Raw genomic sequence first — 25,770 nt, 5'->3', positions numbered from 1 at the left:
CCAAGTCTTTTAATCCAGCCCATTCCTGCAGCATGGAACGGCGCCGCTCACAGTAGCTAGCTGCTCCCTGTGGCTCTCTACACTGTGCGGAAGGTGAAAGGGAAGCTTTGTGTGCTGTCCCAATCCCCCCAAAAAACTCTGCTCCTATTGGCTGGAAACTGGCCAATGGAAGCTGAGAGAATAGCTGGGGGGAAGGCAGTGCACCACAATTTCTCAGCTTTCTTGAAACATGGTGCCCAGAACTGGACACAATACTCCAGCTGAGGCCACCCTGTAATAGTGGGGAAAAGCAGGGTAGGCCTTGATTGACCTCGGCTATGAGAATAAGTGATCCCTCTGAAGAAATCTCTCTTTTATGTGCTTTCCATTACCATAGACTCGACACACCTGATAATCTTTAATGCATCCTGCAAAGAAGAGAAATGCTATCTCACGATGATAAAAAATTGTGTAATAGGGTAACTGTGTAACCGTTGAAAATCTCAGCAGTTACATGGTTACCCATGCTAGCCACCTCCCCGGGAGCAGAGCCGACAACTCTTGCCCACCGGGCTCCTGGGGAGAAGGCTTCATTGCCCTCCTTCAGCGAAGCTGCCTCCCCGGGAGGCTGAGTGTAACTGACATCCATTTATCAGTTAAACCGTTAGTTGTTTACACTCGTACACCCCTAGTGTTATTATCCCCATTTTATAAGTGGGAAACTGAGCCACAGAGACATGAAGTGACAAAATCACACCGAAGTCTGTGGCCTAAGAGGGAACTGAACCCAGATGGTCATAGTCCCAGGTTAGATTTAATATTTAGATCAACTAAGCAAGAAATGTATACGCCAAGTCCTATAAAATCAGTATGGCTTTCTGCACTTCTCTGGTTTTTATAGGTTGAACCTCTCTAGTCCGGCACCCTTGGAACCAGACTGGAGCCGAACCAGAGAATTTGCTGAAACACAGGAGGTCAATATCGTCTAGCAGCATTACCAACAACTCTGCTGCTTACTGGGCTCTTAGAAAACATCAGAAAGAGGCAGCAAGGAAGGGGGGAAAAGAGGAGGAGGTGCTTCAAAGTGGCAGCGCTGCGTGGAGCCTAGGGCCAGACCCTGGGCTTCACACAGCACTGATGCTTTGAAATGCCGCATGCAGCCCAGGGCCAGCTGGAGTGTCCCCAGGCTGCACATGGTGTTTCAAAGTAACAGCGCTGCATGGAGCCTGGGATCAGCTCCCCCACTGACCCTGGGCTCCGTGCGGCACTGCCACTTTGAAACACCATGTGGAGCCTGATGCTGTGTTCCCTATTGCATTTCAAAGCAGCAGTACTGCATGGAGCCTACTGTCAGCAGGGGAGTCCCCAGCTGATTCAGGGCTCCACGTGGTACTGCTGCTTTTAAACGCCATAAGGAACACAGGTCCAGCAGGGGTCCGCCCATGCTCCCCACAGCACTTTCGCCTTTGAAGTGTAGCGAAAGCCCTAGGGAGGGCCCTATCCACTAATCGAATAGTCAGTGGAAATTGCATCAACTATTCAATTAATCAAAATTTAACCTCCTTAGGCCACACCCATGACAAGTGAACATCCGGCTAACTAAAATCCTGCCAGACCACGGATGTCACTGGACCAAAGAGTGCCGGACTAGAGAGGCTCAACTTTCTTGCTATCCTGATTCCACTCCAGTTTTTCCTCCCTTTTTCCTGTAATCAAAATGTATGCTTTTTCTGATTTTTCTTCAGGGTCTGCTTTCACTTTGTTTTCTCTCTTCTTTTCCCTAAATTGTACTTGTTACCTTCTTGACTATCTCTATCACCACTTCTCTCTCCCTCAACAGAATCCCACACATACTTACACAGCTATGCATAAAATACACAGAGTGCTTCTCTCTTCCTAGATCTCAAATTTATCCCATCCTATGTGCATCCAAACACAAGGCTTGGAAATTTTGCTTGGGAGCTAATTCTTCTAGATGCAGACACAAGTCAGTGCCAGTGTTCATCAGATGAGCTAGCTACAATAGAGCCTCACAGCTAGAAACACCTGAGTTACAAACTGACCTGTCAACCATACGCCTCATCTGGAACCAGAAGTACACAATCAGGCAGCAGCAGAGACTAAATAAATACATAAAAGCAAATACAGTACAGCACTCTGTTAAACAGAAACTACTAAAAAATTAAAGGGAGTATTTGAAAAACAAAAAGATTTGACAAGGTAAAGAAATTGTCACTGTGCTTGGTTCATTTCAATTAAGATAATTTTAACTATCTTTTTTCCTTTGGCATAGTTAAGTTTCAAAGCTGCATTAATTCAGTGTTCTGTTGTAAACTTTTGAAAGAACAATCATAACATTTGTTGAGTTATTAACATTTCTGGGTTACAAACTCCATTCATAAGAACATAAGAAAGGCCATACTACGTCAGACCAAAGGTCCATCTAGCCCAGTTTCCTGTCTGCCAACAATAGCCAATGCCAGATGCCCCCAGAGGGAGTGAACAGAACAGGTAATCATCATGTGATCCTTCTTCTATCATTCATTTACAAACAAACAGAGGCTAGGGACACCATTCCTACCAATCCTGGCTAATAGCCATTCATGGAGCTAACCTCCATGAATCTATCTATCTATCTAGCTTTGTTTTGAACCCTGTTAAAGTTCTAGTCTCCACAACATCCTCTGGCATGGAGTTCCACAGGTTGACTGTGCGCTGCATGAAGGAAAAGCTTCCTTGTGTTTGTTTTAAACTTGCTATCTATTAATTTCATTTCTTCTTGCCCTACATTTCTAGAGTGGCCTAGCTGGCATCCTTGAAGATTCCTCACCATGTGGTTTATGGTTTATCAGGCACACCTTCCCTTCAGCCCATGGGCCTGGACAAAACCAGGCATGGCTCAGTTTGGAATTTGCAAAGACTCAGCAGCCTGGATTGGGTTTTGCAAACTGGGGAGTCACAGAGTGAGACAGGAGAGCAAAGGGTGTCTCACATCTGGGTCCATCTAACTAGAAACACAGCCTTCTGGGGCATGGCTGGGAAACTTGCTACTGGCACATTTCTGTTTTATCAACACTTGAGTTCGGGCTCTGGGAGCACCTTTAAACATGATCAGTGGGACAAATTCTTGAGGTATTTTAACTCCAAGGTTCTTCGGTATCTTTATTAATGGAGATTGCCCATCTCCTAGAACTGGAAAGGACCTTGAAAGGTCATCGAGTCCAGTCCCCTGCCTTCACAGCAGAACCAAGTACCATCCCTGACACATTTTTTGCCCCAAATCCCTAAATAGCCTCCGCAAGGATTGAACTCACAACCCTGGGTTTAGCAGGCCAATGCTCAAACCACTGACCTATCCCTCACTGAGCTATCTTCCACCCCCATCCCATCAAAGAATAGGGAAAGGTGAATTTTCCAGGGATTTATATTTCATACCAGCTAACAGACAGTTGATCAAGTGGAAAAGTCATGCATGTCCTCTCTCCCCCACCTTACTGACTTATGAAAGAATGAGGGAATTCTCTCTCTCTCTCTCTCAAGGTTTCAGTACTTAACACTTCCTTCTGTCTCCTGACTCTGGCAACAGAGAAGTGAGAATCCACTACTCCACCTCCTCTCTCAGCTTTCTGTCTGGTGGAATATGAGTATTTCTACTGCTCTACCCTTCCAACTGGGCAGCTTCTGGGCATTATAAAGCGGGTACACAGCAAAAGGGGAAGGATGGCTCCCTGACTTCTCTCAACCTAGAGAGAGGAGGATGAGGCTAAAGGAAGTTGTAGCAGGGGTTATAAAGAGCAGAAGTAGGGATGTTAAATTTCATGTCATCAACAAACCGACTAGTCGATGGAATTACCATTGACTAGTTGATTAGTCAATAAGGGGGGGAACTGCAGAGCCAAAGTGGGTTAGCTCCTGGCCCGGGAGCTAACCCTGCTGCAGCTCTGCCTTTTAAATGTGGGCCATTAGACTCTTAATACATTTGAAAGGCTGAGGTGCACCGGAATGGGGGACCAGGTGTGAGCTAGGACAGCTGATTAAAAAGCAGAGATATGGCATCTGGGACTGGGCGCAAGCTGGGAATCAGCTGATCTCCAGCTTGTGCCCAGTTCCATGCAACACCTCTGCCTTCCCTGCCCCTTGCGGAGATGGTGCTGGGGGGAACCGGCTTTTAAGCTAGCTCCCCGCAGCACCAGCTCCTGCTCCTCCCCTTGCTGCCTCTATCAGAGTCAGCAAGGGGGGGAGCAACTAGTCGAGTCATTACTCGACTATCCGATAAGCTTATGTTTATCGGATAGTCGACTAGTCACTTACATCCCTACAAAGGAGACCGTGAATAACCAGGGGAGAGCCAGGAGAGCAGCAGAAGGGGGTTATCCACTGTTTCTCAGTGTCACACACACCACACACACACAAAGCCCTGAGCTCCAGCTGGGAAGGCCTGGGAGTGGTTGTTCCATAAAGACCAGACTTGAACAAAAAAGCTTAAGGACTGGCTGAAAATCCCAAAGCTGCGCATGAATTTGTGTGTTGTGCTTTTAAGACTTTGAGAATTGTTTTTAACTGTTTGTTAATTAAACCTGCTCTAGGCTGGACTAGTGTTAACCATGAGAAAGCCTGTGTGGAGTTTATTAAGGGAGTGACCCATCAACTGCATTTTTTTTCTCCAGGGTCCAGAACAGAGGGATGGGCAGACTAAACACCAGTACCATTACAAACCTATGCCAGGGTTACCGTATTTCAGGTTCCCAACAAAAGGTCACTGCCAGAGGTGTAGGAGCCAAGGGAGAACAATAGGGAATTAGAGCTGTGGGAGATTAAGGGAGTACCTGCAGTGGAAGTACTCACTAGAAGTGGGGAGCAGTGTCGCTCCTTTTCATAGTGGCAGGGCAGCTGGTACAAACCCAGGATACAGAGTTGTTAAGGGGAGGCTGTACACCAGGGGAGTCCACTGATCATGATACGTCATTGGAACTGAAGCCCAGATGAGCTATACAAACCATAAAAGAGATTAGGGATATAAACCAACTGAATTACAATTCCCATAAGGCAATGTGGCAGCATAACCGAATCAAAATATTTCACCTTTTGACCTTTTTCTTTAGTTTGTTTTTTCTTTTATTGTTTTGTTCTTGATTTTTGTTCTTGAAATTGTTATAAGAACATATATATTTTGCTGTTTACAGCCAGACACTGTCATAAGAGGGGCTGATACTTATGTAGCTAGTTAGTTTAATGCACCAGCAGATGGAGCTCAAGAACATACAGCATAGTTCCTGCGTTTTCTAAGATCAATAAAAATACTTGTGGATGGGATGGGTGCATGTTGGTAATATATTAATGATTAATATGCACGCCAGAGTTCCATTGTACTTAGTATACTGATTGTAAAAGGGAAGGGTTGAGATATTTGAATCACTTAGCATTCTGGTTCAAGACCAGATTCGGTAACGCGAACTGAATAGAACTTACATGGGAGCTCTTAACAGACAGGATTCTAAACCGAAACTACCAGCTAGAATGCTGACCATGGAAAAACAGACATGATGTTGAGAGGTCAATGCAGTTGCTCATTGCCTCACTAAGGCTCAATATGTAGTTAAATTCTTGAAATGTAGTTCTGCCTTCACCAACGGCCTGTTTGAAATTCCACTGAATTCAATGGAAAAAGATCACTGACTTCCTAGGAGTTTTGGGTTAGGTCCCAAGATTTGTATTTTGAGGATTTATCTTAAAAGATCAGATGAAAGTACATTTCGTTCTGGAAAGTCTATACTAAGCTGATAGCCATCGTAAGCCGTAAACCCATGGAAGTGATCTGCAGAGATCTTGCAGGGATTATTCCTGGCAATGAGATAGGGATACCAAAGCCAATACTGTGGGAATTTCTGAACCTGGAACCAATGGTGTACACATAAAAGGATTTTTTTTTTTTTTTTTTTTTTTTAAAGAGTGACACACAGTGGACTCCTGGGTGGAAGCAGAAAGTCGTCATCTGGAATCCAAAATTTAAATTAAGTCAGTAATTTCTACATATATACCAATCAGTTTTACATCCACAATGCTTCCTCAGAAATTATTTAGAAAAGGAAACCCCCTTTCAAGGTCAAACACTGTAATATTATCATTTAGCCATTCATTTTCACCTGATGGAATTCAAAGCCTTTGTAATCCCAAACAATAATTATCATGACCTAGAGTACATGAAGTCACACACTAGCATAACAACATAGTATACATCAGCAGCCACAGAACTCTTCTCCAGTATGAAATTGCTCAACAAAACCTATTCCAAACATTACCCAAAATACCCACAAGTACTGTTTATACTCTCAAAATCCAGGAATGACATTGCAAAATACAAGTAACTCAAAACCACACATGTTTCTTTTGTATTGTATCCCATCATGCTTAATGCGAGTCAACAATATTCATCCTATAGGCCTGAATTTTGAAGACTGGTGCAGATGGTATATCCACAAATGGAATAGACTACTGCCATTCATGAACATCAGTTTCCTCAGTTCCTGATCTGAGGAAATTGCCCTTCCATTCTGCTTTCTACCAGTGACATAAGTCAAAACAGCCTCTAAGCTATTCTAACAGACTTTGGGTCCAAGCAACACAGAATCAGGGACCTATAACCATCTCCAAGAAGTCGTCCTTTCATCACCTGCTGCTCTACGTCTAGAGGCATGCAGCCACAGTGGATAATCTAGTCTCACATACCCCTTGGAAAGAGGTCCATACCATTGATTTTTTAAAGATGAGTCTTTCTATCCATTAGATTGGTGCAAGAAGCCTCAGTGTTGCAAAACAGCTGTCTTTTGTTTAGATCAGGGGTTGGCAACATATGGCACGAGAACCGTAAGTTGCAGGCAAGATGATTTTTTGTGGCACGTCCAGCATGGTGTAGGGGCCGGCAGCCCAGCAAGTGGAGCTAGCGGCATGACCCCGCAGTGGGCTCCGCATCCCTGGGGCGTGCAGCTCCCCCGAGCAAAGGGGTTAACACTCCCTTTCCCCCGCTACAGGCTCTGCCTCCTGCTTTGGGAGGGGGCAGGGCTGAGACTGCTACACAGATTGGAGTGACCAGGCTGCCACCTCCGTGGGGTGCCAGGGTCCAGGCTAAGCTGCAGCTGCTCCCTGCGGGTGGGGAGACCCTTCCCCAGAGTCCCACAGGGGGCTGGAAACAGCCCCAGGCTCTGCCTGCCCCAGCCCCAGAGCTGAAAGGGCTGGGCTGAGCTGGACTGGGCAGAGAAGTGACACTGCCCCACTGGCCCCTCCTCACCCCAGCGCTGCTCCCAGGGGCCTGCGAGTCCCAGCACTGCTGCCCTGCTGGTGTGTGCGCTGGGGGCACAGGGATGTGGGGGCAAGAGAGGGGTGAAGAAGGATGCAGGGGCAAGATGGGAGGGGTCAGGTCTTGCACTGAGGGGATGGGGAAAGTTAAATCTTGGCATGCCACTTCTGAAAGGTTGCCAACCCCTGGTCTAGATGGCTACTGCAGGACAGCAGTTAGAAAAAACACAAATGATTCCTACATTTGCATGGCAGCTGCATTACCTGTTTCTGTACTGCAGCGCAACTGAAAGTTCTCCATGAATTTATGAAACTTCCAAGTTACTCATCATATACTTCAAAGATAAACTGTAGTGGCCACCGCTGAATGTTTCCAGGGGATCACACTCAGACTTTTAAAACAGCTAAGATGGGAAAAGAAGGATAAACATTTCTAACCTGAAAAGGAAGCATGACCTAAAAACAAGGATCCATGCTGTACTTAATCAGGAAGCAACTCCCTGCACTTGCTCCTTCCCCCCCCCCCCAGTATTTCCATTTTTCATTCTTTCTAGAGCCTGGCACCACAGCTTTTTCCTTCCTGTTTTGATAAGTAGAGTGCAGCAATTCTCAAAGGGCATCTGTATAAGAGCCTGGCAAAAAGCCAGTGATGGCCAAATGCTTGCTAGTTCCTAGCTGCAGACTTATCCCAATGTCTGTACAGACTGAAGTTTTCACGTACTTCAGCAACTTGCAATTTGTGCTGTGAGCCAGGAATTTTTAATATTTCCTCCCTTGGACTGGTAACATTTAACTCTGTTGTGGATTAAAATCTGATTAAGTAACAGGCAAGTCTTAGAAACTATTTCGTTTCCGAGTAGACAGACATTAAGAGACGGGTCCCCCTAAGAATGTTTTAATGATGGAGACACACAAAGGGGAAGGATGACCCAATAATTAGGTATTAATTATTGGGAGTAGGGAGATGAAGATTTAATCACCTGGTCTGAAAAAAAAATCTTGGGGTTTTGGGATGAGTCATTTAGTCTTTCTGTAAAATGGAAATAGAAATATCTCCCCCATCTTCTTCCATTGGAAGAATGAAGATTAAAAATCGCAAGATGCCCAGAAGCTATGACAATGGAGACCATTGCAAAATTATTGAGCTAGAACAAGTTGATTCATTTTTTGTTAATTTGTCGTTTCTTTTTATATATAGTAAAAGGTACTTAGAATGAAAGACTCCTGATAGATTTAAGAGCATTCAGAAACTTGGCAAGAGAGCAAATGTAACTTGAATAAACGTAAAATAAAATAGCAAAATATCCCTAAATTCCATGACGACAGGCTGTAAATCTGGAAAGACATTCTGAGAAATGTCTCTCAGGAGACATCATGAATGTCTCTGACACGTGCTCCAAACACAAAGAAATCAAAAAAGTAAAATATTTGGAGCAGTAATAAAAAGAGAAAAGGCTATAGGATTCGTCTTTGAACTGCAAAGTGTTTTCTTGCCTAACTCATCCAGATGCAGAGAAGATACTTAGCTGTGCTCTAATGACCTCACATGTGGAGAAAGAGAAGGAAACATTCCTGTAGATCAGGGGTAGGGAACCTAAGGCCTAGGGGCTAGATGTAGCCCCTAGTTTCCATGGATCTGGCCCCCGAGACCCAGGGCTTCCACCCAGCATTGAGGATCCCATACTGGTGCTCCAGCCCTCCTCCTTCCCCACACTGCCTCCCTATGGGGGTGAAGCACAGAAAATCTACTAGCTTGGGCCCCAGTAGGCTCTGGGGTGCGAGGGGAGTGCGGGGAGTGCTTTTCTAGTTCTCAGGGACTACATCAGTGAGGATTTGTCTCTTATTTCCCCTTGCTTCTCACTTGTGCGCGGTCCCCGACTGATTTTTCAGTGGGTCAGTGGCCTCTGACCCAAAAAAGGTTCCCTACTACTGCTGCAGTCACCAATGCATCTGCTCTCCAACTGTACAATGCAAATGGAATGCAGCCAGCCTGCATACACAGATTGTTTGCAGCTGCCAAGATGGTCTAGCCTAGATCCTGAGCATAATTCTCCTGGGGGAATGAAAAGGTAGCTTTCAGCTGCATTCCCATCTGTCCATTCCAAAGGCCTTCCACCTACCTACTAGGACTGGTCTCTGCCAAAAATTAGAGTAGCCGTTGTTTTAAAAAAAAACAAAAAAAAAAAAAAAAAAAAAAAAACACAACCCTCATCTCCTCTCCCCTTCCCCCACCATACACACACACAAAACCATAACCCAGTTCCAGTGCTGCTAATGCTGTAAGGGGAGATTCAGGTAGCTAGAAATCACAAGGGAATACAGATGCACTAATCATACCCTTTTTTGTCTAGTTACCCACATACCAGTGGACAAGGCTGCTGGGAGGTGCCTGTACAACAAGGGGTGCCGGATGGTTGAAACAAAAATACTGAACACCTTCCCTTCCCCTCCCCCCCCCCCCAAAAGGGGAAAAATTCTGTTGAAGGGGGAAAAAAGGGGGGGGCAAAGTTGTTGAGAAAAAAAGGGGGGGGAGCAAGGACTCCAAAAATTCTACCCTGCCCCCAAATCCAAAAATTAAAATTAAACAGCATTAAAACACCATGTCTCCTTTAAGAATGAGTGCAGGGATAGGAACAGGGGAGCGGTGGAACACTAAGACCCAGGGGAAAGCATTGCTTCCCCTAGGTCTTTTGGCCAGCAGCCATTTTGTGCCAGCAGCCTTGGGGAACCAGGTAAGCATGGGGGCTGGGGTCAGGAGGGCTGGGGGTGTTGGGGACTGGAGTAGGTAGGAGAAGAGAGGCTGGGCGCTGAGTGTTTGTAGAGTCGCCAGATGCCAGGCATTTTCGCCTCTTGGCTAGGGGAAAATTCAGAAAATACCGGACATTTTAAGTGTCCGGTATTCTCTCAATTTTTAACCGGACAGGAGCCGAAAATACCAGACTGTCCAGGTGAATACTGGACATCTGGCAACCATATGTACAACCCAAAAATTCCTTTACATGGGGAGGGAGGGTAAAAGAAGGGAGAACAATCTTCAGTGACTAGTTACATTGATGTTATGGCTGTTTATGTTGCCATAGTGTCAACAAGAAGCTTTAGGAAGCTGGAGAATTGGGTCTCCTACAATGAGGGGGCTTGAAAATAAAGAAGATAAAATGGTCAGTCTCCGTGTGTTTTAGTTAGCATGTGGTCTTGTTGTCTTTTTCTTAGCTGAAAACAGTGATAGTTTTCAATAATTATACATAAACTAATGAGAGCATCTCCCTTACCAAACACACACACTTTATCAAGACCCAATGCAGCAAAGCAGAATGCATGTGCCTAAGCACCACTGAAATCAATGTAGACAATACACAGAACTGGATTCCCCACTTCAATCTCCTAAACTACCAGCTTGCATTAGGTATGAAGATAATCTTTATACACCACTGAGAAATGGAGGCAATTTGATCGTATTAATGAACTGCATGGTCACTCACTTGAAATGAAAAAGACTGTTGATTGCCAACAAATAAAAAGAACAGCTGGGTCTTTACAAAGCAAAACATAACCAGAATGTGTTCCAAAAACTGAGAAGCTATTTCTGTCCCCAGATGAACCTGGTTATTTTTGATTACATGAGGCTTTGTGTAAGTTACCACAAGGGGAAAAGCGCTATCACTCCAATAACTCATGCCTCGTTTGTTTTCCAATTACTTGCCTAATATGACTGTGTCCAAATAATAGACAGACAAATTCTGTGATCCAATGAGCATTTCAGAGTGTAAGTATGTCATACAAACTATGAAACTGTCAAAGTGAAAATTAATGACATGATGCTTTGTCAATTAACATTATTAGCTCCTATGCTCTGGGGAGCGTAGGCAACTACACTGCCATCTTAGCAGTTAAAAGGAAGATTTGCACTTTGTTTAAGTAATAGCTGTAGAGATATATATGTATTTTTGATTAGTATGGCTGGGATTTTCTAAGGAACTTAAGATATCCAAATCTCTTTGAAATTCACAGGAAGATGGGCACCTAACTTCTTTAGGTTCTTTTCTAAAACCCCAGGCTATAGCATTACAATTTTACCTGACATGCCAGCTAAAATTGCCTATAGAAGAAGTTCTAATGTCTCCATGACTGTAGGTCATTCTGATTCTATGCCATCTTGCAGGACAGTGACTAGATAGTGTCTGACCTGCCTATCCACATGTCCCACTGCACTATTCTGAACACCCTCCACTGCCACCTCTCCAGCATTCATATTGCACATAGTTCACAGATACCGCCCTTCGTTCATCCAGCTTGCGGGCAGTAGAGGGGGACAAAAAGAGAGGGGAGAAAGAGGACAATCTCCCAACTATTTGAACCTTGAATACTGGAATCCAGGGACTTGTCTACACTAGAACATTTTGTACCTGTTTTCCATCAGTGGTGCAGCAATACCAATGTAAGCTCTAGCGTTATCTCTGGTGTCGATAAGGTGTCGGTTACCAGTGTGTCATTTGTTAAAATACCCAAGCCCTATATTTTCCACTGCTTCCGACATTTGCTCAGTGTTTCAAGCACACCAGATTGAGGGATCAGAGACTCAAGAAATAACATTTCTAAAAGGCGAGCAGGACAGTTCAAGGTTGCACATTTTTAGTGCCAGCTGGAGGAAAACCATCTCTGACTGGCTGCTTTTCTCTACTTGCCTCAGCCTGTTTCCTGGGGTAGGTAGGGCAGTTGCAGGAAATCAGCGCAGTTTTCTACCTCCGCTGCTCTCCTCCCCCCGGTCAACACCACTCTAACAAAGTGAGGGGGAGAAGAGAGCAGAAAGCGCCCCTCCCTCCAAGCCTGAGAGAAGGGAATAAAGAGATCCAGGGAGGAGCTAGGGTAAGGAGGGGGAGAGGAATTAGCTGGAGGGGCAGAATAGACTGGGAAAAATTGATGGCTGATGAAGAATTAATTGCTAGGCAGGAAGTGACTGATTTGGGGCTATTGAGACACCCTATGCTCTCACCCCACACACTTTTTTGTGCCATTTTAAGTACTGAATTTGCTAGTATCACCAAGATTTAACCAGAAAGCTCGTGCAAAATGCTGTACCACAGACACACTGTAGCGCTGCTTCCTCTCTGGAGGACTGATCCACTTAGAACTGACCTGATGCAATTTCACTGGTGCAAGTATCAATGCTGCTTTTTTAATGCAGTTTTGCCACACTGCTGCTCTTGTCCTCTGCATACCTTCCTAGTCACAGCCCCCAGCAGTGGCTTCTGGGAAGACTGTTACAGCAGAGGAGCCATTACGTCAGCTATGCCCATCCATGCAGACACCGGTAAGAGGCACACCAGGTTAGCTTTGATGGAAGGAAATTGAATCCAAATTACTGTCTTCGTCGTCTCTGCACCATTGGGAGCACTGAGGTTCTTGGGCATGTGGATGTTGCTGGCATGCTAGCCATATCTAATGTCTCTTCTCTAGACAAGGTATTGAGGTACAGATCAGAGAGAGAGATTCAACGTTAGACAGCAAGAGATGATTTCAGCCTTGGCGGGGGAAGAGCAAGAGCTATGAAATGTCTGGAATGTAACCTGCTGAGGGGAAGAGTAGGGTGTGGCCAGAACAGAAGGGCAAGGCTGGGCCATTTAAGATTCAGCAAGATGGCGGGTACCAGGCAGCAGTTACATTTTAGCCTTTTATTTATGTTGGCTGCAATGCTAGGAGAAGACAGTCACCATTATTTCTGAAAGATCCAGCTCTTTGGTGTCAAGAAGCAAAGTTTGTAGCAGGAAGTCAACATTCTGAGACAAAAACAATCCAAACATTAATTCAGCACCACCAACACCTCCTACTATTTCAGTCACTACTTTACAGGCCCTGTCTACATTTAGGAAAATTGTATTTTTATTTTAGCAGTGGTGTTACCAAGAGTATAAGATGTAGCACAGACTGGTCTGGGAGCAGAATTAAACATCCCAAACTAATTACTTTTATGCCAGCATGCAACAACATTCTCTGTAAAAGCTCTCATTATATCATCATCTTCAGGAGGGAAAAAGAATTTCTTAAATAAAAAGAAAACATAAAATGAAATACAATCCAGAAATACTGTTGTTAGAGCAACAGTAAGTTAACTTGGTATGTTCTCTGCACATTAAGTATACTTTTGAGATACCCACTGTAGTAGTAATCAAAAATATTCACACGTTCCAATACCAAACGGAACAATTGTTATATTCTAGTCTGACCAGAATTCCTTGAATTAGTTTCCATTTGGACTACAGCCATTTTAGAAACAATCCAACCTTGATTGTGATATTGCCAGTGATGGAGAATCCACCATAATCCTTGGCAAATTGTTCCATTGATTCATCATTTTGACTCTTAAAAATTTCTACCTTATTTTTAGTGTGAGTTTTTCTAACTCAAATTTGCAGCCACTAGATCTTCTTATATCTTTATGCATAATGAGGGTACATCAGTGTTTCTATGAAAACTGTAACTGTTCCAATTTTCTGACTATTGTGTTGAAATTCGTTGTTTTAATGTCACTTGAAAAATTGTTGTTGCGTTTTATTTCCTAGTTTTGATTTTAAAATATTTATCTAAGGTTAGTGGGAGAAAAAAGCGTTACTGTAGGACTGTGGTGTTGCACAATTACGTTTTTTGTAATTCCATAGTGTTGCAGGTGATCAATAGCTTAAAACTTATTTAACAGTAAATGCATGAAAACCCCTTTTCAGGTCACTTTTAACTGGTTATTTAGAAATATGGTCTCAGAATTGACACAGCTATTCCTCACTGCAGACTGGCAGTGTAAGAAATACAGAATGTTAAAAGTTCAATCATTTGAGGATATCAGTACAAAAAGTAAGATGATAAAATGGTCTTAAATGTCTGGTTAAAGTAGAAAAATACTACAAAAAAATCAAGAACCCATGCAGAGCTTTTCTACAAGTTTTCATAAAATAATCTATGGATTGAAACGGAGCACAGAATGGAAGGGGAGTTTTTCAGAAAAATTATGAACAAAGCAAAACCAGGAATTAGAATGAAAAAAAAAAGTAAAGATTGTCTTGTAACTTTAACTACAGCAATCCTTGCTGTAAGGTCTATAAGAGAGAGAGAGAGTGTGCGTAAGAGAGAAAAGCAACTACAGAGAAAGCCACAAGAAATACTTACACAGAACATATCACACAGAGTATATAGCAAAAAACACACACAAATGAAAGGGCTGGACCTCAAAACGTGTAAAAATGAAACACCCAGTAAGATACTTACAATTTACAAATAAGGCTCTTTACATATCAATAGGTGTTTAGCATATTCTGCAGCATCAGTTACACATAAAGCCATGTGCTTTCCATTTGTATTGATCTGTTCAATTATAAAATCCTAAACTGCTGGAAGGCAGGATAAACTTTCAACTGTGCTAAGGCAACTTCTCTCAGCATAGCTTTTGTAAAAGCATTAAGGTTCACTGCAGCTGGCTGTGAGACTATAAACAGCCGTACGTTCCAAAGCATATCTGTCTTAACTATTGAAATAAATCCGATCTTCCTTTTACCTTAAAGAAACTTCCTCTCTTGTCCAGACAACGGGCTTCCATTGTCACAGACGACATCTTCCTGGGGAAGACTCCACTGAACGTCTTGAACTCCTAAAAGTAGAGACATTTTTAATGGTTAGTCCAGTCTGTAGGAAATTCCTTTCTAAGCCACAGGAACAGTCACAACAACAGTTCTGCCAAGATCTTTTTCCGTCAACAACATAGTGCCATTGATTTCCCACCAAAGCCCTTACATATCCTTTTTGTCTATTATTTCCTATAAATTGCACTGCTCCAAAAGACAGCTACTAGAAGTTCCGTTCCCCCCCCCCCATCCCCTTCACAACTGATCGTGTAATGATCTGAGAGGATTTTAATGCACTCATTAAAAAAGAATGCTAAAACATAATGATTGCTTTGTTTGTTTGCTTGACCTCAGTCTGAAGTACAAATAGAACAAATGTTAGATGTCACCACAATCCGCTTCTAAAGATTACAGCTTTAATGTAGCTGATCAGAGAAAAAAATATCACCAGTAAGGGACAGAACAAGTTACTGTAAATGTAAGAGAGGAAAACATTTCCTACTTTAAGAGAGAGTGAAATAACTTGACCTTTGCATCAGAGAAATTTATATAGAGGTGCAATTACAAAGATATCACCTTTTCCCATAGCTGAATAAAATGTGATTCACTATCCAGCAGAATATAATGTTTACACAAACACAGGCCCACTGATGGGGGTGGGGAGAGAAACATGCAACTGTCCTGGGGATCAATTATTCAAAAGGGCCTGGGCCTCCTGGCAGCTGCAGCAGGGCTGACAGCCTGAGTCCGAGGCCCTTTACATCACTGCCAGAGACCTGGGAGTCACGGTTCAGACATACTAAGGGCTGGCAGCGGGGGTGGGGGGAGAGGAGGGGAGGGAGAGTGGGTGGGGGATGAGGAGGAGGTACACAGTGCCACCCAGGAGGTGCTGAGAGCCACCTTGTCTAGGGGCCCAGCAATTCTGTCAGCCCCTCTGCACAAATATCCCTCTATTATATGCACATATCCATAAATATATTTAACTGATTAGCAGTGTTTAAAAAACACAATCTCAATTGACTCAAGTTTGTATTTTCTGCAAACAAAATCTGGAACGAAACACAGGCCAAAATCTTCAGTCACTCGTAATCATTTTTCACCAGAAGTTTAAAAAAAAAAAAAAAAACACTCACCCTCATCCTCCCCCTTCATTAAATTACAGCAGTTGATTATGTTGGAGTTTTCACCTAATTATTTCACCAAAACAAGTATGTGCAAAATATGCCACAGAAAATGGTAAGATTTAGATTAGATATAAATGTAAGTGAAAAATTGAGTGCATCAGTTTAAGTTTGCAGTTTAAGTCTGAGTGCAAGTTGCAGTGAGCCAAAAATTTCTGCGAGCTCAAAAACAAAAATGAACAAACAAACAAAAAAATCAGCCTCTCTTGCTTTCCTTTATTAGCATTATTAGAAGGACCCAAAAAGGGCAAAGATCAAGATCAAAGAAGAAAGAGGAGATAAATACGGTAAATGGGTAACTGAAAAGAGCAGAGAAGCAAAAGAAAAGACCTACAAAGAAAAAGACGAGTGGGTATAGGTATAAAATAGAGCATTTTCTTTTAATTTTAGCATGTAGCAGGAAGCTTACCATTTGCCCCACCTTGAACTTTTGCCCATTTCTAGAGCTAATCTGCAAGTACAGAACATTAGAGAAGGACTGGAAAACTCATGAACCAGCCCATTTTCAAGAGACTTTCAATCTTATCTTCCACGCTTCAGAGGTTAAGATAAGAAACTTGAATGTGATACACTTAATCAAACTGAACTCAGACTCCACTGGTTTACCAGGGTGCTTCTTACACCTCAAAGCGAAGAAGATGTAAATTCCAGAAAAAGGAGACAGAGGTATGCTAGCTCTGATCTATTTTTAGCACTGTTGCTTGAAGTATAGCCCCAGCAGCATAACTATCCAGAGGGGCTAGTTGTCCTGCTATGCAACTAGTGTCTTGGATGGACTCTTATTTGGAAAGGCTGTCCTCGCTAAGGACGTTAAGGACTAGTCTGCTATCCGATAAGCAAACGCTTATCAGATATCAGAGGGGTAGCCGTGTTAGTCTGAATCTGCAAGAGCGGCAAGGAGTCCCGTGGCATCTTATAGATTAACTGAAGTGTTGGAGCCTCAGCTTTCATGGGGAAAGACCCACATGCATCTGACGAAGTGGGTCTTTGCCCACGAAAGCTTATGCTCCAACACTTCGGTTAATCTATAAGGTGCCACAGGACTCCTCGCCACTTTTGCTTATCAGATAGTCAGTTGACTAGTCGATTCCTCCCGCCTACTGCCTCCATCAACGGATGGGAGGGGAAGAAGGGGAACTTCAAAATGGCAGCACCACACAGCTGAGCCCAGGATCAGCTGTGCAGCACTGCCACTTTAAAACCCCAAAGCAGTGTTTCAAAGGGACAACTGCCGAACAGCTGATCCTCAGCTCAGCTGTGCAGCACTGCCCCTTTAAAACGCCGCCTCAGCATTTCAAAGGGGCAGCGCTGTGGAGCCTGGGGACTCCTGTGCATTTCAAAGCTGTGCATTTCAAAGCAGGTGCACAGCCTGGAGTCGGCGGGACTTCCTGCTGGCCCTGGGCTGCACATGGAATTACACATTCCTCCTTTGAAATGTACAAGAGCCCCAGCAGCAGCTCTTGTACATTTCAAAGGAGGAATGCGGAAGCGCCTATCTACTACTTGAGTTTCCATCGACTTGCAATTTAACATCTTTAGTCCCCACCCACCTCTGACACCATGACTACACTTCTGTTTTTAGTGTGCTAGCTTAGTTGGAGTTGGTGTGGGTTTCCTTGAGCTTCAAATTGCACTTTGAGCTTACACTGTAGACATGCCCCCAGGGAGCAGCTGGAAGCAGGTACACTCTTTAAAAACATGGGTTAACTTTTCTAATTTTAAAAGATTTAAGTTTGACAGAGCACTCTTTAAACAGCAAACCCTGATTTGTTTTGTTTAAATTTCATTATTTATTATTTATATTACTGGGCTAATAAAATAAGGGACTTTTTCATTAGAGAGAGTGATGCAGGTTGAACCTCTCTTGTCCAGCAACGTTCATGGTCTGGCATGATTTTAGTTGCCAGGATGTCCACTTATGCATGTGACCAACTTTACCGCAGCCCCTTAAAGGTTTGTTAACAGCAAGCAGTCCTGGCTCTCAGTGTGCAGTGTGGTTAGATAGTGCTAATGTTCTCCTAAATGTCTAAGAGCCCAGTGTGCAGTGGAAATGCTGGTAATGCTGCCAAACAATATTGGCCTCCTGTGGGTCAGCAAATTCTCTGGTTTGGCTCCAGTCAGGTCCCAAGGGTGCCAGACTAGAGATCTTCAACCTGTACTTGGACTAGTTAATCTCTGTGCCTCAGTTCTCCATCTGTAAAACAGGAATAAAACCTCTCCTTCTCTCACCTTTTGTCCCTCTTCTCTAGGTAGACAGATACTGCCCAGAAAGAATACTATGTATACATACAGCATCTAACACATTGAGGTTCTGATGTCAGCTGGGGCTTCTAGGTGCTACTACAATGCTAACACCACCACGTAGAAACAGACCGTTATGTATGTATGACCCTGGAGGAAAGATCAGTTCCAAGGTTTTGGTCATGCTTTGTCTATATGCAGGAGTCTGGGAGCTCCATGAAGCACAGAAGGGACTTCTCAACTCTTCCATCCACCCTTCAATGCCCCAGGATTCCTGTTGCCCTCAAACTCTAGGGACGAATCCCAAAAAAGAGAGAGATTCTTCCAAATTCCAATTGAGGAGCATTGTCTTCCCTAGTGAGTTAACATGAGGTATAGTTCAAGTGTTCTCTGTTACTTGATCCCCATACAAGCATACAAGCTCACCAGGAATGCTCACTAGCTGTAAGAAGATTAATAGGTTGGCATGACTACACGCGTAGGACAGACCAAGAGCAAGCTTCTCATGGGAGCTACTAACTTAATCCGCATGGATGCAGGCTAGCATACTAAAACAACAGTTACAAGCTGTTACTCCTCCAATACCTTCTCACAGCCACTAGGATCCACTGCTTCTCTCCTTTTCTTGCCATCTCCATTCTTTCTGGCATCCTGACAAGAACATCCGCAAAGAAGACATGACCCCAAAACTTGTTGCCAGCTCGCTAGAGGCAGACATCAAGGACATAGAGAGTACTCTTATTAAGTTTGCAGATGATACCAAACTGGGTGGGGTTGCGACTTCTTTGGAGGATAGGGACATAATTCAAAATGACCTTAGCAAGTTAGAGAAATGGTCAGAGGTAAACAGGATGAGGTTTAATAAAGAGAAATGCAAAGTGCTCCACTTAGGAAGGAACAATCAGTTCCATACATACAAGATGGGAAGCGACTGTCTAGGAAGGAGCATGGCGGAAAGGGATCTAGGGGTCATAGTGGACCACAAGTTGAATATGAGTCAACAGTGTGATGCTGTTGCAAAAAAAGCAAATATGATTCTAGGTTGTATCAACAGGTGTGTTGTAAGCAAAACTCGTGAAGTCATTCTGCCGCTCTATTCTGCACTAGTTAGGCCTCAGCTGGAGTACTGTGTCCAGTTCTGGGCGCCACATTTCAAGAAAGATGTGGAGAAATTGGAAAGGGTGCAGAGAAGAGCGACAAGAATGATTAAAGGTCTAGAGAACATGACCTATGAAGTCAGGCTTCATGAACTGGGCTTGTTTAGTTTGGAAAAAAGAAGATTAAGGGGGGACATGATAGCGGTTTTCAAATATCTAAAAGGGTGTCACAAGGAGGAAGGCGAAAATTTGTTCCTCTTGGTTTCTGAGGACAGGACAAGGAGTAATGGGCTTAAAGTGCAGCAGGGGAGGTTTAGATTGGACATTAGGAAAAAATTCCTAACTGTCAGGGTGGTCAAATATTGGAATAAATTGCCAAGGGAGGTGGTGGAATCTCCCTCTCTGGAGATATTTAAGAACAGGTTAGATAGACATCTGTCAGGGATGGTGTAGACGGAGCTTGATCCTGCCTTGAGGGCGGGGGGCTGGACTCGATGACCTCTCGAGGTCCCTTCCAGTCCTATTATTCTATGATTCTATGAACAATTTCTGGTGCAAAGCTACCAGAGCCCACAAATTTAGGAGCAAGATGAGAAGTGGTAAGGTCTACAATGAGACTTCCAAGAAGCTCCCTGAGTTGAGAATCTAACATATGAGACCACAACACTAGAAAAATACCAAAGTGGTTGAAAGTGCTCTAGTAAAAGGCCACAAGATCATATCCCCGGCTAGTAATTTCCTGATAACGCACCCATATTAGTAAGAGGTGAACTGCACTATTACCAGCGCTCCAAGCATAGACCCCAGTTTCACTCCGAAGGGTTAATGGGTTTCTACCACAGTAGAGGATCAAGTGGAAGAATCTGATCTGGGGCACGTATACAAGTTCTCAGTCATCCCCACAGCAGTGCTTGAGCAGGAAGTACAAATGAGGATCAACTAATTGTGAAACTCAGCTCCTCTGCTGGCTCTGACTGCAATCGAGCTATGCCCTGCAAATCCAGGGTTGTGGAGGCAGATATCTGCGGCTCATTTCTGCAGATACAAATGCGGATGCAGATACTAATTTTGAATTCACACAGAACTCTGCTTATTTACACCAACTGAGGATTTGGTCCAACGTACATAAACTGAAATAAAACAAATTTATTTCCTTTATATCTTTTCTCTTCAGTCACAATCAGGGGGTCCCTGTCACAATCACAGAAAAAATAAATGCAAGACAGAAATGCAAATTTCAAGTTGATGGTGTCCCCTTAAAGTCATCCCCTATGCAACACCACAGACTCCAGGAGCGTTACACTCCAGACTTCTGAGCCCTGTAATTTAATTACACATTTCTTTCTACATATGCACATAAAACGGCCAGAAACAACTCTTTCACAGGAAATCTAGTCTTCTATTTTACTGTACCAGAAGTATATTTACATACTACCACAATAAGACTAAGCCAAGATTTTATTTTTAAATATATATTATTTCTGTAAGTGGCAATAGTAAAATTCATGTTTTAAGATTTCAGACACATACTAAACAAATACAAAAATGTACAATGTGAAGATCTATAAATTAGTACATCTAGAAGCACAGGTGTTATATTCAGCATCAATAACAAATAGCATCTGGAAACAAAGTAACTGTATACTCTTCTTGCTAGGTATTTCACGTCTGTATACTTTTCCATGACTGCTATTGTTACTATTATTTGTATTAAAGTAACACAGAGGCCTCCACTAGGCTTAGGGTACCTCTAGTTTCTGTGAAAAACAGACCCATTAAATTACATCCATTCCTCCTTTAAAATATCCTGTTACATTTGCTCCAGTTGCTAGAGAAACAAATAGCTTCATTTGTCCAGAGTAAACTCAATGCAAACTCTAGCATTTCACAGTGAACTGAGCCACATTTTCTCATACACTCATTTATCCAAATAAAGGGGCGAAGCAGGCTGAAATAGGTAAAGAATAAAAACCTTCAATTTAGCAGAAGCAACTGCCTTTCTCCTAAAACAACAGCACAAATGGAACTGTATAACCAGGAGATTAGAAAAGAAGTCTAATAAAAAAAAACAATTTTTTATCAGTGACAGAGGTTTAAAGCTACAGCAAAACTACTAATTATAAAAAAAACATCACAAGAGTAAAAATTTCAGCTATTTTCCCTATAACAAAGGTCAGAATTCTCAGTTATACTAAGGGTCAGACACTGTTTAAAGGTGCTTTAGATTAAATGAGAAGCAGGAGGTGGCAGCTTTTGGGAAATGAAAATCAGTTCAGTTTTTGTAATGCAGAGCTTTGAGTGCGTGTTGATTTTTCTTCTTTTGCTTCTCACTTGTGTGTGGGCCCCAACTGATTTTTCAGGTGATCAGCTGCCCCCCCTCTGGTCTAGCAGAAGGGAAGGAGTCATCCAGGAAATACAGGACTTCCATCTGCAACTAGGAATCATGTAAGGCATCAGGATAACATCTGCCTCTGTTTTTTGGAACCAACAGTTCTATGGGTTACTGCTAAGTAATGCACAAAATAGTTTCACAAACATGAAAACAGCAAGATTTCGGATGCTACCTTCCGGCTGGGTAGACAAAAGGTCACAAACTAACAACAGATTGGCTGTTGTAGCTTGATGACATTTTAAGATGGGTTTCTGGGCGTTCATGCAGACAATGTCCAAACAAATCTATCCAGACTTTCCCCCTCAGTCCTTAGAGCACACACAAAAAAAAAAAATAAAACACTGGCTTTAAGATAACACAGAAACAGACACTAGCTGTGCTTCTAAGCTGACCAACTTTTATACCACAGAAGAGACCCTTCCTTCACAACCTTCTCTGACCATGAAAATACAAAAACTGTAGGAGGACCAAATATTAATATTAACTGAGTCTATTGACTCGTACTTACACATCATTCCCATTAATTATAGTTACACACAAAATGCTGTTCTGCTCTAAAAATGTGATTGTGTAATTCTATGTTTACTGTATCTCTACATTCCAGATTAAATGTACTCGGTTTGAAATACTCAATTTTTCTCTTAATTGCCACCCCCATAAACTCATTCTCAGATCTAAAAGTGAAACTGGAATTTTCCCTGTGTGAGCCTCATCCTCAGTAAAACAGATTCTGCTGGTCAGACCATCTCTTCAGCTACACCTGTGCAATCTCTTTGTCTTCAAACATACTCCAAGGAACATAGGTGCATCCTAAATCATAGAACATAGGCATAACATGATTTGGCCTATAGAACCTGGATTCAGTCTCACAATCCATGAGAAAAAAAGAGAACACAGTTTGGCTTTCAGATCCTGAGATGAGACTACAGAAATAGCAGTTTAACACAAAATAAACTTTGCTAAATAAGTTGATTGGATCAAGAAATTGTTGAGAAAAAAAACATTAAATGTGAAAACTTCCGTTTAGATCAGGGTGGGTAAAAGTCAATGATTTTTTGAAATAAAAATTTTGATCTGGGCCACACACACACACACCCCCACCCATCTGGGAATATTTTGAAAAAATTCATACCCTGGGTGAAAAAGGAAAATGTGTCAAGTGTAAGCAGTGCAAGGAGAAGATACAGGGGCTATGTGCAAAGACCAAAACATCATAAGGAAAACTGATTATTGGGAGAGGATGATGTGGATGAAGACATGGATATCTCTGACGAACAATATGGCTCAACTTTGCAATGCATCATTCTTCAGGACTCCATGCCTTTTAGCATAAGTGTGATTTAACAAGAAAATGCCTGAGACATTTGCTATATTGGATGTTGCAAGAAAAAGAAATTTAGCTTAGCTAATCCTTATGGCTTGTTTGATTAGTTAGAGATTTAAAATCTAGTCACCCAAATACACAGAATTGAGAAAGCTTCAGTAACAGAAATCTAGAGTTGCCACTAAGTGTCATTGTCTTATTTTATATACATAATGCATGCCTCTTATTTTGGAACATCATGGTCACAGACCATAATGATGATGCCTTAAGTCTATTCCCCATTTTACTTTAGCATTACTCAGCTTTCCCAAAGGAACCCCATCCTATACTGGTTTTCAATGGGGCTTACTCCAAAATTAAATGTGAGCTAAGCACAGTCAGACTTAGCTTTTTTTGTAACTTGTAATCAGATCTGCATCAAAATGATGGGGGCGGGGGGGATGAAAGCTAGTTGTAGAAGTTTTAAAAACAGAGTACATTTAGGGTTCTGAGGACTTGTCTGTGAGAGTTAATAAAATTTGAAACTTAAAAAAAAGGGTTTAAGGATAGTCATCAGCCGGCAACTCAAGAGTCTGCTGCAATTAGGGTTGCCAGATGGTTTAACCAAAAATACCAAACACCCTCCCCCCCCCCCCAAAAAAAAACCCCACACACCAGGGAAAAAATTCTGTTGAGAAAAAAAGAGGGGGGAAGAAAAGGGGGGAGTTGTTTTTTCCTCCTCAACAAAAGGGCCCTAAGAGTTAAGCTGTCTGCCAGCTTGTCTTCCTGCTCCAGGCCAGACACCTCCCTTGCGGAACCAGGTAAGCACCTGGTATTTTTGCCTCCTGGCCGTGGGGGGGGGAAAAAAAAAAATCAGAAAATATCAGACATTTTAGGTTTCCCATATTTTCTGAATTTTTTTACCGAACAGGAGGCAAAAATACCAGACTGCTCAGGTCAATACTGGACACCTGGCAACCTTAGTTGCAATTGCACATGTAAAACATTTATGTAACAATTAAAATTTAGTTTTATTTAGTTAAAGTGATCTAAAAAAGTATGCCCTCTTAGATGTTATAAAATGTTGCACTGGGCTAGCTGTAAATTAACATGTTTTAGTGATCAGATTTGCACCATTGTTTGACAAAATATGTTTGGTGTATTTTTTAATTGCTTTGATTTAACTCAATCCACCCTGGTGTAGATAATAAAATCCATGTAAAAAAACCAAACAATCTATACAGTAGACAGATCAGTGTTTATATTTTATTTTTAAAAAGGCATTTATATCGGCATTCATCTTTTAAAAAAACAGAGTTTGAAAAAAAATCTTCATGAAAGGGTAAAATAGTTTACTCACATATTTACATATTATCTCTGCCAGCATATTGTTATGTTCAGAAGTAGGTAGCCAAAAGAAAAGCTCAAACCTTTTACACAGAGTGGTTATAATGATCGGATTCATTCTGGATATGGTCTGCTACATACAATTAAGCAATTTTTTTTAAAAACTGCATATCCATTAATATGATTGACCCTAATTTTTGACCAGGATAACTCAACCAATTTCAGTGAAGTTACCACCATATAAAATTGGTATATCACTGGAGAATCGGGCCCAGGATGTTTTACAATTCCTCCCTTTCCTCACTCAAACAGGCACTTTCCACATTCAGACTGGGTGTAAAGCTGGTCTGAGAGTAGGGAAGCCTTAAACTAGGTGTAAGTATAATTCACTCCAATTTCCAGGCCTTTGTACATGGCTAAAGCAGTGTCAAGAGATTTTCAGTGTAAATGAGAACTCGGGCCAAAAAATATTTTTAGTCACATTATCGAATGGTTGCAAAACGAAAGTTTAAAAGCCAAGGCATGCAAATAAAACGTTCAGCACATGCTTGTGTGTTTTGCTGAAGTGCCGAAACCAGACATTTCTAATTTCAATGCAGAGTGAAATTTTCTACCTGGAGTGAGATTGATGGGTGCCCATACCATCCATGCCGGCTAAAATCTCAAAGTGCTAGCTAGGCCTGTTCTACTTTAGAAAATGTGGTTGTTTTGACTATGGAGTTCAAGGATAAAATTCACACCCCTGAGGGGTGTTGTTAAACCAACCTACATTCCTGTGTAAACAGTGCTATGACAATGGAAGAATTTCATCAAGCTGGCTACTGACTGTCCAGGAGATGGATATGTTTCCTGGAGAATCCCTGCTTTTAGCAAAGGTAGGGTCTAGACTGCTGCAGCTCAGCTGTGCTGCTGTGGCATTTTAAATGTACTGGAGCCCTCAGTTATGCAGAAATGTTGGAGGATCAAAAGGAGGAGGAGGAGCAGATTAAAACATATTGCTTTAACATCTTGTTCCAGGAATTCATGCAACAAATTAATTAGACAAAATATTATATTAAAGGATGCAACAAAATCTGCTGAACTAGTTTGTTAAATTTTTAATCTGTTTGTGCAAATGTGTTATTTTTAAGAAGTAAAAATTTAGTCCTCAGCTGACCATATCTGCCTGCCTTTTGAAAGCTACAAATAATGAAACTGGCAAGATAGGGTTTTTAATTAAACATATAATATTAATAAAAGGCAAAGTCCACTGAATTCAGAGATTTGTTTTTATGTGAAAGGCTTCCAAAGCCACAGTTATAATCCTCCGGTTTTCTTTCCCTACAACAAT

General features: G+C 42.3%; 1 protein-coding gene across 4 annotated transcripts in view; it reads right to left on the bottom strand.

The window, feature by feature from the left end:
* Nucleotides 1-25,770, bottom strand: part of RIN2 (Ras and Rab interactor 2) — a 128,046-nt gene that overhangs the window by 54,379 nt on the left and 47,897 nt on the right. For 3 of the 4 annotated variants that reach the window (XM_075925778.2, XM_075925779.2, XM_006118559.4), the window contains exon 2: nucleotides 14,813-14,905. In XM_075925778.2, coding sequence (XP_075781893.2) covers nucleotides 14,813-14,869 — 57 coding nt within the window. In that variant the 5' untranslated portion in view covers nucleotides 14,870-14,905. Of the gene's footprint in view, nucleotides 1-4,824; nucleotides 4,967-14,812; nucleotides 14,906-25,770 lie in introns of those variants that run through there. The other variant, XM_025182362.3, reaches the window with a different exon arrangement.

This window comes from Pelodiscus sinensis, chromosome 3, assembly GCF_052426305.1.
Source record: "Pelodiscus sinensis isolate ZL-2025 chromosome 3, ASM5242630v1, whole genome shotgun sequence".
Taxonomy (NCBI): domain Eukaryota; kingdom Metazoa; phylum Chordata; order Testudines; family Trionychidae; genus Pelodiscus; species Pelodiscus sinensis.
This window is presented reverse-complemented; position numbering and strand designations above follow the sequence as displayed.